The 13503-nt window shown below is 36.8% G+C and overlaps 1 protein-coding gene across 1 annotated transcript in view; it reads right to left on the bottom strand.

Annotated features, from left to right (window-relative positions):
* Positions 1-7288: 7288 nt before the first annotated feature.
* The window catches only part of LOC131280550 (sucrase-isomaltase, intestinal-like), a 152207-nt gene continuing 145992 nt past the window's right edge, over positions 7289-13503 (bottom strand). Inside the window, exons 19-23 of the mRNA XM_058307783.2 lie at positions 11865-11995; positions 10235-10323; positions 9574-9623; positions 9222-9380; positions 7289-7466 (exon numbers count right to left, since the gene is read on the bottom strand). Coding sequence (XP_058163766.1) covers positions 7407-7466; positions 9222-9380; positions 9574-9623; positions 10235-10323; positions 11865-11995 — 489 coding nt within the window. The 3' untranslated portion in view covers positions 7289-7406. The remainder of the gene's footprint in view (positions 7467-9221; positions 9381-9573; positions 9624-10234; positions 10324-11864; positions 11996-13503) is intronic.

Genomic DNA, 13503 nt, shown 5'->3' on the forward strand with positions numbered 1-13503 from the left:
TCTTTTGTCATTAGTCTTAAATTCACCTGACTCTTCATATATTCAGTCTCCTAGCAAATATATTTAGTCTCTTCAGTATATAGATTTCCCAGCTTTGCATTACTCTATTACTACAACTAAATATTAGTGCCTCTTTTCTCCCTAATCTCTGTCAGTAAGGTATGTCACATATTTGTAAGGTTATTAAATTCTTTTGTCACAGACTGCATTCTATCCTGGGATTCCTTACCATCCTCTTTGTTTTTTGTTTTAATCTGCATGTATCTACCACTCCAGTGCCATACATAATGGCTCTGCAGCACTAAAAAATCCTCTTTGCTTCATCTAGTCAACATTCCTTCTCCCCAAAGCTCTGACAACCACAGATTGTTTTTTTAGCTCTATAGTTTTGCCTTTCCCAGAGTGGCATATAAATGGAAATATACAATATCTAGTCTTCTCAGACTGGTTTATTTCACTCAGCAATATGCACTGAAGACTCATTCAGGTTGTTGGATGGATTAATACTTTATTCCTTTTGATTTCTGAAGAGTGTTCCACAGTATACATTACCACAGTTTGTTTATCCATTTGCCTAATGTAGTATGTCTTGGTTGCATCCAGTTTTGAGTGATTACCAATAAAACTTCTATAAACATTTAAATACAGGTTTTTGTATGGACGTAAGTTTTAAAATCAGTTGGGTGAATACTGAAAGCATTATTAATAGATTGTAATGGTAAATCTATGTTAGCTTTGTAAGAAACTGCTAAACTGTCTTCTAAAGTGGCTATACATTTTTCTCCGTCCTGAATGAGGGTTCCTATTGCTCTGCAGCCTTTCTACCACTTGATATTAATACCAGATTTTTTTTTGGATTTTAGCCACTTTAATAGGTGTGTAGTGGGTTTTGTTGTTTGGGTTTGCTTTTATCTTTTCATTGATTGATTTTAGAATTTTAAACTAACCTTGGGATAAACCCCACTGGGTCACAGTGTATTATCCTTTTTACATATTGCTATATTTGATTTGCTAATATTTTATCAAGGATTTTTATATCTATGTTCATAAAGGATATTGTTCTAGTTTTATTTTATTACAAATTCTTGTTTTAGAATTAGGATAATGGTGGCTTCATAAAATAAGATAGAAGTATTTTTTCTTCTGTTTTCTGAAACAGCATTCGTAGGATTAGTATTATTATATTCCTTAAATATTTTACTGAATGATGACAGCACAACTCTGATGAAAATGAAAGTCATGGAGTGTATACTTTAAAATGATTCTACAAAGCATGGGACTGTATGACACAGGAAATTCAGTTGTGGATGATGGACTGTAGTTAACATGTCAAATATGAGAATGTTCTCTCATGAACAATAACATATATATAATACTAATTTAGATTGTTAACAACTTGGTGGGTTGAGGGAAAAATAAACCAAATGTAAGATATGAGCTATAGTTAGTAGAAATATTTTGATAATGCTCTTGCATAGTTCGTAATTAATGTTTTATAATAATGCAAGGTACTGGTGGTGGGGAGATGTTTGGGAGCCTTATATAATGATATGCATGTTTCGTAAATTCACAAGTTTTACTATACGTTTATTGCTTATGTGTGTTTGTGTATGAATGATAAACTTAAAAAAATTTATTTTAAAAATGCTTATAATAAAATAGCATGAACAAATGAATACTAACACACTAGAGAATTGAGAAGAAATAGCAAATTCCTAGAGACACACAACTTACATTAACTGACCCAGTAGAATTATGAGATCTCAACAGACCAATAACAAGAGATTGAATCAATAGTGGAAATCTTCCCAACATGGAAAAATCAAGGACCAGAGGGCTTCCTGGTGAACCTGATCAACTTTTCAAAGAATTAGCACCAATAATTTTCAAACTTTTCCCAAAAAACTGAAGAGGAAAGAACTCTTCCCATCTCATTCTAGGAGGCCAACATCACCTTAATACCAAATCCAGATAAAATGGCTCTTATGAATATACATGCAAAAAATCTCAACACAATACTTCACATTAAAAGAAATATACACCATGATCAAGTGGGATTTATCCTAGGAATGCAAGGGTGGTTCAACATAGAAAAATCAATTAATGTAATACACCACATTAATAGAACAAAGGGGAAAAAAACATGATCATCTTAATTAATACAGAAAAGGCATTTGACAAAATCTAGCACCATTTCTTGATAAGGGAGGTCCAGATTCAGTTCCCAGTGCCTCCTAAGAAGATAAGCAAGACAGTGAGTTGACGTGATGGGCTGGTGTGGAGAGCTGACATAACAAGCTGATGCAGCAAGAGACACATGGAGGAAAACATAATGAGAGGTACAACAATATCAGGGAGCAGAGGTGGTTCAAGCAATTAGGCACCTCCCTCCACATGGGAGGTCCCAGAATTGGTTCCCAGTGCCTCCTAAAAATATAAGACCAGCACACAACAGACACAGCAAATGCAAACAATGAGGGTGGGGAGAAGTAAATAAGTAAATCTTTTTTAGAAAAGGGAACAGACAGCATATATGAAAAGCCCACAGCTAACATTAAACACAGTGATAAAAGATGAAAGTCTTCCTCCCTGAGATCAGGAACAAAACAAAGATACTTCTAGTGGTGAAAGTCCTAGCCAGAACAATTAGCCTAAATACATAAATAAATAGGCATCTAAATTGAAAAGGAAGAAGTAAAATACCTCTATTAGTTTTACTAACTTCTATCCATTAGGAAATGACATGATTCTTTGTATAGAAAATCCCAAAGAATGCATAAATATCTACTAGAATGGATAAACTAATTCAGCAAATTTGCCAATTACAAGATTAACACGTAAAAATCAGTTGTTTCTATAAACCTGGAAAAAAAATACTCTGAAATGTAAATTAAAAAAAAAACCCATTCACAATAGTGCCTAAGAAAATAAAATACCTAGGAATAAATTTAACCATGAGGTGATGGAATGGGCACTGGAAACTACAATGCATTGCTGAGAGATACTGGAGAAAACCTCAGTAAATGTTAAGAAATGCTGTGTTTATAGAGAGGAAGACTTAGTATTAATAAGATGTCAATACTACCCAAAGCTATCTATGGATTCAACATAATACCTAACCAAATCCCTGTAGCCCTTTTTGCAGATATGGAAAAGGCAAACTTCAAATTCCTAGGGAATTTCAAGGGGCCTTAAATAATCAAATCAATATTGCAAAGGAAGAACAAAGTTGGAGGTCTCACACTTTCCAATTTCAAAACTTACTACAAAGTCACAATGATCAAAACACTGTGGTTTTGGCATAAATACAGGCATATAGACCAATGGAATACAATTCAGACTACAGAAATAAACCCACACATCTATAACCAACTGATTTATGACAATGATGCCAAGTATATTAATTAGTAAAAGAATGATCTTTTCAACAAATGGTGCTGGGAAAGCTGGATATCAACTTGAAAAAGAATGAGGTTAAATGATGAAATATGAAAATCTTCCCCCTCTAAGGTCAGGGACAAGGCAAGGATACTTGCCTATTTCATACCATATACAAAATTAACTCTAAATGTATCAAGGACCTAACCACAAGAGCTAAAACTATAACTTTCGTAGAAGAAAACATACACGGTTTGTAACCTTAGATTTGGTAGTGAGTTCTTAGATATGAAACCAAAAGCATGAGCAAGAAAAGAAAAATAAAGATAAAATCGACTTCATCAAAATTTAACACTTTTGTATGTCAAAGTACACTGTTAAAAAAGTAAAAACAATCTACAGAATGGGAGAAAATAATTGTGAACCATACATCTGAAAAAGGTTAGTATCCAGAATATATAAAGGACTGCTACAACTCAAAACAACAAAAAGACAACCCAATTAAAAATGGGCAAAAGACCTGACTAGATATTTCCGCAAAGAAGATATACAAATGGCCAATAGTCACATGAAAAGATGTTCGACATCATTGGTCATGAGGGAAATGCAAATCAAAACCACAATGAGATATACCACTTCCCACCTGTGGCAGTTTGAGATTATTTAGGAATCCTGAAAAGAGAAAGATTGTGTGTGTAAACTAATCTATTCCTCTGGGTGTGATACCCTTTGATTGCATTAAATTCAAAGGTTTTAAGTTCACTTGGTAAAATCAGTTTAGGGTTTTGATTCAGCCACGTCAGTAGGGCGTGACTCAGGTTGGGTCCCTGCCCCTGTGGTGGGCTGATATAAATGGACACTCACTCCAGAAGACACACAGGAAGTAGGAGAGCTCAGTCATGTTTGATCCCAGGACCCTGGGGAGAGATGAGCCTTTTGCCTGATAGTTTGCACCTGAAGAGAACAGAGCAGCTGAGCAGCTGAAAAGGCCTGGAAGGAAATGAGCCCTATGCCAGAGACTGATACAGGAAGCCCTGAGAGACCAGGCGGAGATCACCCGCCATCTTGCTTCAACAAGTTTTAACCCCAAATAATACCTTTAATGAAAGCCAAAGATTTCTGGTACTTTGCATCAGTACCCCTTTGGTAGATTAATACACCACTCACTAGGATGACTATTATTAAATAAAAAAACCAAAACAACAGAAAATAATAAGAATTGATGAGGATGCAGATAAATAGGAACCCTCATACACTGCAAGCAGCGCTACAGAATGGTGTATCTGCTATGGAAATCAGTTTGGCAGTTCCTCATAAAGTTAAAAATAGGTTTATCATATGACACAGCAATTCCACTTCTTGGTATATACCTGAAAGAACTGAAAACAGGGACTCAAATGGATATCTGTACACCATTGTTCATAGCAGCATTATTCACAATAGCCAAAAGGTAGAAGCAACCCAAGTCCACCAACAGATGACTGGATAAACAAGATGTGGATATACTCAATGGAATATTATTCAACTGTAAAAAGGAATGAAGTTCTGATGCATGCTACAATGTGGATGAACCTTGAAGACATCATACATAGAGTGAAATAAGCCAGGCACAAAAAGACACATTTATGATCTCACTTGTATGAAACCCTTAGAAAACACAAACTTCGTAGAACAGGTAGTAGTTTGTAGGTCACCACAGGCCAGGATGCTTGGTGTGAGAATAGGGAGTTAAAGATTAAATGGGGGAAGCAGTGGTGGCTCAAGTGATAGGGCTTCTGCCTACCATATGGGAGGACCCAGGTTTGATCCCTGGGGACTCTTGGTAAAAAGCGAAAAAGAGAAAGTGTGCCTGCACAGTGAGCCAGTGCCCATGTGGTGAGCCAGTGCCCACACAGCGAGCTGAGAGCCCACGCAAAGGCGTCATGCAGCAAGGCAACGATGCAACAAAAGAGAAACAAAGGGGAGAGTCAAGGTGAAGTGCAGCAGAAACCAAGAACTGAGGTGGTTCAGGTGACAGGGAACCTCTCTCCACATCAGAAGTCCCCAGGATCAAATCCTGGTGAATCCTAGAGGAGAAAAAACAAGAAGACATAAAGAGAAATAGATACAGAAGATCACACAACAAATGGACACAGATAGCAAAAATGGGGGGATGGGGGTGAGGGAATAGGGGAATGGAGAGGGGGAAAAAGATTAAATGGGTGAGCAATGTGACACAGTTAGACTCATCTATAATTTCCCTAAACATGATCGTTCTATTCTTTTTATTTGAACCTATAATTAGCACTATACCCATTCAATCTATGTCCCAGAGACTTAAATCTTCAGTCTGTTCACGTGCTGGATGAGCCCTGAGTCTCAGCAGAGTCACAGCCAACACCTGCTCTCCAGGTCATTGGACTCACCCAGGGCAACTAACAAGAGGATGACGATGGACAACCTCCATCCCAAGAAACAGAGTATCTACAACTGCCAGCAAAACAGTTCCTTCTAACCAGTCCTGCAAGATCTCAATCTGAAGCAAAGCAGGCAACACCATCCCAAAATCCTCAAGACTGAGCAGTGAACACATGTAAGGGGGAATGCAACCACGACCAAAGAGACTTATTATTGGAAGAACTTGTAGCATTGATATAAAGTAGTGGTTACCAGAGGTTCTGAGGGGAGGGAAAGAGAAGAACAGGTGGAACATAGGGCGTTTTGGCACACTGGAAATTTTCTGCATGGTTTTGCAATGGCAGATACAGGCCACTTCACATTTTGTCAAAATGTATAAAATTGTATGGTGCAAAGTGTAAACCATAATGTAAACTATAGACGTTGGGTAGCAGCAATGCTTCAATATTTTTTCATCAATTGTAACAAATGTACCACACTAAAATAAAATGTTATTAGCAGGAGAAAATGTGGGATAGGGAGTGGGTGGGGTATATGGGAATTCTCTATAATTTTGATCTAACTTTTTGTAATCTAAAACTTCTTTAAAAATTAAGTTTATTATATAAAGAAAGGACTAATGGGTGAAGAGTCTCTGTTTGAAGAGATGAAGTAGTATGAGTAAAGATATCAGTGACTGAAACACAATATTGTGAATGTAATTAAAACGACTGCATTGTACACTTGAATATGGTTAAAATGGGAAATTTTAGTTGCATATTTGTTACTACAGTAAAAATTTTTTAAAAGGAGTTGTCTGTATTCACTTCTCCCTCCCTTTCTCTTTTAGTCCTACTCCAGTCCACACTGACTCTTCTTGTCCTGTTCACCAACAACTTCCCATTCATCAATCCAGTGCTCACGTCTCTGCACACGTTACTGGACCTCACCGCGCAGTCTACACAGGGGTTTCCTCCTTCCTCCAGGAGAGTCTTCCTTCACTTGCTCTCGGGGCCTTACCATCTCCTGGCTTCTTTCTACGTCATTGGCACTCTTTATACCCCAGTCACCACTGAATGTTAATTCTGTGCAGTAAATGGCTGTTAGTGCTTTGAAATGTTAAATGACCAGTTTTTTAGAATTTCTCTTACTAAGAAATGTGTGTCTAGGTAGTTCGTCAAGAAACAAAAATCAGAAATTGTATTTTATTATTTTACTCTTATGAAAAAATTCAGGTAATATAAAATGGAAATCAAAGGTATATTGCCAATTAAAAAAGAGTTTTCTGCTGAAAAGTTAGCTTTACAGATAGGCTACCTTTTATGAGAGATATATCCAGTTCAATTGGGTTCTCAAGCCTTCTAGTTAACTAGAATTAATTTTCAAAGGCTTGCTCTGGGTCCAGAAGCATAATCTTTATCAGTTTAGCACCTCAACACAAATCAGTCCTTATTAGGTGGAAATTTTATCAAGCAGTTTTCTAGCTTTTGTAAGAGACACTGTCAAAGAATTTAAGTAATACAGACAACACGACAATGTTGAAATATTTTAATTTTTTCATTATTCAAATTTCCATATTAATAAAATATTTTATTAATTATTGCAGATAACATTTTACTTCCATTGTTGTGGTTATTTTTTAAATTTTCATTCTAAGAAAATGAAATGGTCAGCTCTTGGGAAAGGGGTTCAGTTATCCATAAATTAACTTTCTGTAACAGATTAGAAAGGAAATAAATTAGAGAAAGTAAATCAATTTGAAAAATTTCGTAATGACTGAAGTTTCACCTTAAATTGAAATTAACAGGAATTAACTTATGATGCTATAAGTTAATATGTTGTAAAATGACTTTTACATATATATGTAATAAGTATACGTAGATGATATGCATAAACATATATATATCAGAGTAAATTATAGTTAAATGATTCAAAAACCTTAACAGTAAAAGTCTCTAAAACATTCCAATTAAACAGCTTATTTCATTCAAAAAAAGATCTTTGTGTCCTACAGAACTTTATCCAGGTGTTCTGTTTGTTTTTCTTATTCAAGATCAGGAACACTGATACATGAAACCAAAATTTGTGAAACTAATTCTCCAAAGTAGGTGCTTTTTGTTTCCTTGTTTCCTTGACCTGAGCAGTCACTTGTAGTCTATCAAGGAGCTGACTAAATAGAAAGAGCACAAAGGGGACAGGGTGGGCACTTCAGGCTCTCCCACTACGAAGGCTACTAGTCTTGAGATCGTTCTCAAACTCAGCTCTTCCTCTCTAAAATCTATATGATAATATTGGTGATACACATCTAACTCCCAGGGTTGTAATGAGAATCAAATGGATTCATCTTGCTAAAAGTGCTTGATAAATTATAAAATTTCAAGTAAGGAAATATCATTATGATTAAGACATCAAACAACTTAAAAATTTCCCCAAAGCGGGAAGTGTATTTGGCCCAGTGGTTAGGACGTCCGCCTACCACATGGGAGGTCCAAGGTTCAAACCCTGGGCCTCCTGACCCGTGTGGAGCTGGCCCATGCACAGTGCTGATGCATGCAAGGAGTGCCCTGCCACGCAGGGGTGTCCCTTGCGTAGGGGAGCCCCACACGCAAGGAGTGCGCTCTGCAAGGAGAGCCTCCCTGTGAGAAAAAAGTGCAGCCTGCCCAGGAGTGGCGCTGCACACACGGAGAGCTGACGCAGCAAGATGATGCAACAAAACGAGACACAGATTCCCAGAGCTGCTGAGAAGAATACAAGTGGACACAGAAGAACACACAGCGAATGGACACAGAGAGCAGACAACCGGTGGCAGGGCGGGTAGGGAAGGGGAGAGAAATAAATAAAAAATAAATCTTAAAAAAAAAAAAATTTCCCCAAAGGGAAAAGCCATTCAATTTGAGAGGAGTAAATTTTGATTACTCCTGATTACTATTTGAAGGATGTTGTTTTCCATAATTTTTTTAAAAATTAGAATTCAGTATTTTGAGTTCTATATCACTACTCTGTAAGTATTTAAAGACCATATCCTCACCTCCCTGGAGGCTCTGCTTTCAGAGTAACATAAAGGAAGGATAAATGGGTGGCTAAAATAAATGCGAACAGAGATTCATAGAAAACTGGAGGTGGCAGGTTCTGGAGGAGCTGTTTGTTCCAATCCTCTCATTTACTTTGGCCACCCTTTTATCCTTCTTTTATGCTACATTTGTCAAGGAATGTGCTGGCATTGCATTGACTCTGAATCCCCACCAAGTTCCTAACCCTGATATGGGCACATTTTTATTTGGAAATATAAACCTATGCCTATGCTTCTTCCTTTTTCTCAATCTTCAGAAATATGCAAGTTGTTATTTTAGAAAAATAATCTACACTGGTTTTTACAAGGAAGCAACATTCAAGGAAAATTCAAATATTAGCACTTGAGTTGTAGTAAAAGAAATTTTACCAGTTAATTCAATAGTTTTAAATCTTACCATATTGGGATGATATTGTATTCTGTCACTCAAGATGACTTTTCCATTCACAGAAATGGTATTGGGCTTTTTAGTCAAGCCAAGGATCTCAACAGTGTCATATGTCTGATTAGCAATTCCACTGTAGCCATTTTTAATTATAGTAGTTCTCAACTCTTTCTGTTGTTATGGTGGGAAGAAAAGCATTTTAAACAATGCATAGCAATACACAAACGTATACAATGCAACATATTTTGGAGAATTGCCAATACTTTGAAACATTTCTTATTTTTAAGATCACTTGGAACATATCTTTTTCTTTTCCAGAAAATGAAATATTATGTCACAACAAACACTGGATGTTTCAACTTACATTACTGAATTTATAATCAACAAAGAAGTAAGCTTCATCTTCAACAGTATCTGCAAAACAAGCATTAACAATATAATATAAATTTTTATCTTTCATCGTTCTTTATTTCACCTGGTCAACTAAACTCCAAGTCCACAAGACTAAGCCTTTTATTGGAAATACTCTAAATTATGTATTTTCTCAGGTCGAGCTATACCTCTTTCTTCCAGTATTCTTTAATTCATGGTCCAGGTCTCCTTACCATAAAACCTCAGCAGTTCTTTCTTGCTCTAGCCTAACAGCCTATGCCATCACAGCCAACTGCTTACAATTTTCTATTGACAGATCTGACCCGCAAGACTGGGATCTCCATTCCTCTCAAAATAAGAATAAATGACTAAGAAAAGTAACAATGTGCTAATAAATGGAGAGAAACTGTCCTCCCAGGTAACCTTAGTGTATTTTATTAGCATCTTCTTGGAGACAATATTCTGATTTGCATTGCCTAAGCCAGCAGTGTGGTGAGAGGAAAGGACAATTTCAGGTTCCTGGAAGGTAATGCTTGGGAGAGCAAAATCTTGCTGTGATGTTCACTGTTGGCCTCCATCTCTAATCTGTACTTTAAGTAAAGCCATACTGAAATCCAGATCATTTCAGCTGCTGCACGTGCTGGCTTGCTTACCAATAGAGTCACCGTCATCCCAGAAGAGGCTGCCGTATGCTTCGCCTTGTTCGTCGAGAACAATCAGGAGACCAAACGGATTCTGGCGGCTGCAGGAAAATAGCGAAAACTGGTACTGCTTTTCTTTCGTAGACATGTATACTCAGGGTTAAAAGAACCTAAGCTTACCATATTATAGAACTACCCAGAAAAAAATGTTGTATTTTCTTAAACATCTTCACCAGTCATTTAGTTTATCCCTGAATACATGCAGTGATAGGAAATTTACAATATTCTTAAACAACTGATTTCCACCCCTGAACAGTACAATTCAGAAAAAATTGACAGCAGTAGCGTAGATCTCTCAAATACAATAATCGAAGTGATTTCTACTGGAAAGAAGCAAACGTTTCATAATTGATAAAGGCACATCAATTATATAACTCTCTCCATATGTGTGTGTATATATATAACAGGCATGTTATTACACCATGCTAATTGAAGATGCGCCCCTCAGTCTTTTTGGTAACAAAATTGCCAAAATCGTTGGATTTGGGGTTCCAGGAGCTGTGTTAAGATTGGATCAATGGGACTCCAGGGAAAAATGAAGCTTGAAAAATAATTCGGGGAGTCTTACTGCTGAGAGTTTCCGAAACATCTCAGGAGCAAGGATGACAGAACCCACGTGTCCCATTTTTGTGAGTCTGGAGTGGAGTCAGGTCTCTAGGATTTGATCCTAACCACTTGGCAAGAGAAAATTACACAACAAGGAACGGACTACACATCATGTGTGATAAAACCACTTTTTTTCCTAGAGAACTTGAGTTACAGTGAGAATTCCTAAAGAGAAGTACTTTGTTTTTATATAAAATACATCTATTTCATTGTATTTTTCCTACTGAAAAGCTGGGCATAAAGCCCTCTCTTTTATTTTGGCAATGAACAGTAATTTACTAACTTGAAATTCAAATGGATTGATTATTCAAGGTAGTGCTTGGAAACTACGGATCTAATACATTGTTAGAGGCTCCTTGGAGTCCTCCTGCTATTTCAAAATGTTGAGCCAAAGCGTATTTCTCTAATAATTACGTATTTATTTTAGCAGATTTTATTTTCAATGAATGGTAATTAGAAGTTCTTATTTGCTATCCTGCATCTTTGATGTAAAAATATGAATGAATTATTACTTTAAAAAAATATACTCTTTTGCTGGAAAAAATATTTGATTACATGATATCAGTGGGGGGAAATAATTAATGAAATATAATCTAAAGAGAAACAAAGCTTGGGGACTTTGACCTAGCCTTCATATAAAAGCTAGGAAATCACTAGCTGTCTTAAAAACAGTAATAGGAAAATATGTAGGAAAGGGTAGCTTAGAACTGGAGCCAACATTCAAGCAGAATATTACCTAGTAACTTACCCCACTACCTGTTTCTTCTCCCCACATCCCCTGCCTTTCGTCTCTCACATGCACACACTGGCTCTCACACACACACACACACACACAAAGACAACTGCACTTCCAAGTGAACCAGTCTCCCGATACCGGTCTCCTGGCCACACTCAGCCCCTCTTCCGACTTCTCCACTCCCCAAGCAAACTCCTGACAGAGAGCTCGGCGGGTAGCTCCTGCAGGGATGTGTGTTACCTCAACGCCGTCGTTCTGGCTGGAGCCTGCATTGGCAGGATATGCCCACCACGAACGAAGAGAGGAATTATCTCCAGAGGAGCAGGAATGTCAACAAACTTCTTCAACCAAGAAAACGGTATTTTGTCCCCCTAGCGCAGAGAGAGTCAGAGTTAACCATTCTACTTACATAACTTCTTACAAGTAATACCTGTCAGGAGACATGGGACGTAGAAACCCAAAGTTCTGTGTAAATTCAGCAAAGCGTCCGTGGTACTCACATGGAAGAGTGATTTCAAGTGTCTGATTCAGGGTTTGTTTGCTTAAAGAAAGAAACCTTACGGAGAACTCTTATATGTAAACACACACAAAACAAATATTTATTACTGAACACTTATTTCCAAAGTTCAACTTTATAACCATATTTACTTACTAAGAAGTCAAACGACAAGATTACGGTTAACAAAATGTTGGACCCAAAGAGTTAAAGGTTAAGGTTTGGTATATTAATAGGTTTATGTGAGCTTTTTTATGACACTGTTTTTAAGAATTTAATTTTATTAAGACATGTAATTTAAATAAAAGATTTATGGAAACTTACGAAACATTTCTGCGGCATATACTTTGAAAATCGTTGGTTTAATTGTTTAAGATACTCTAATAATCTGACCACTAGAATGGAGAATTCATAATATTACATTCCTCAGACACAGCTAACATAATTTAAAAACAGACCACATATCCTTTCTTCCACTTTGAGGTTAGTCCTACATTTATAGTCTAGTATTCCCATAAAAATTTCTTGAAGATTAGCCAATTCTCGCCAAATCTTACTAAAAGAAGGGGGAAATAAACTCATTAGTTTAAATACCTGAGTGCTTCATAATAGAATTGTCACATAATTTCCTCTCAAATTCCACCCCACACTCCCCAGGCCACAGGTCTCCCTTCCTGGAAGACTAGTGTAGCCTGGATGGAAAATATGAGATGAATCGATAGTATTCCTTAAGAATTTAATCTATAAAAAATGGAAAGAACCTGCCATTTATCACAGCAGGACAAGGGACATATAAAGATATATGTTTTGTTTTGTTTTGTTTTCTTGCTGGGGTCAAATAGTCCATGGCAAGCTGGGATTCTTTGGAAGCCAGTTGTTAATAAAATAAAGTCAGACATACATAACACCAGCAGAGAACCAGGCTGAAATTTTACAAACTCCTGCTATTGAGGCCAGAGTTTTTAACACCAGTCTCCATGAAATCCAGTATATTACAGTTGCTGTTCTTGGATTTCCAAGAGATTTCCTTTGTCAGTTCATGTACGTCCCTACAAAAAAACTCATGCCTGAGCTGGCCTGGGTGGGTTTCTGCATCTTACAGGGTAAAGCACCTGCCCTATACATTAGTCCCTATTCCACTCTGCTATAAGGAAACATCACTTGTGGGGATTCGTTACCTTTTAAGAATTTAAATGTTTGCAAAAATTAAATAAGTCCACTCTGTTGCTTAATATATATATATTATCCCATCTCTCATCTTAAATATTTGCTGATATACTTATGTCCAAATTCCAAAGAATTCTAAACAAAGGGCTTCACAAAGAAACAAGCCATCAGATTATAAAGCCCAAGGCTCTGGAAGTCTCATAAAAACAAATGGAA

This window comes from Dasypus novemcinctus, chromosome 12, assembly GCF_030445035.2.
Source record: "Dasypus novemcinctus isolate mDasNov1 chromosome 12, mDasNov1.1.hap2, whole genome shotgun sequence".
Taxonomy (NCBI): Eukaryota; Metazoa; Chordata; class Mammalia; order Cingulata; family Dasypodidae; genus Dasypus; species Dasypus novemcinctus.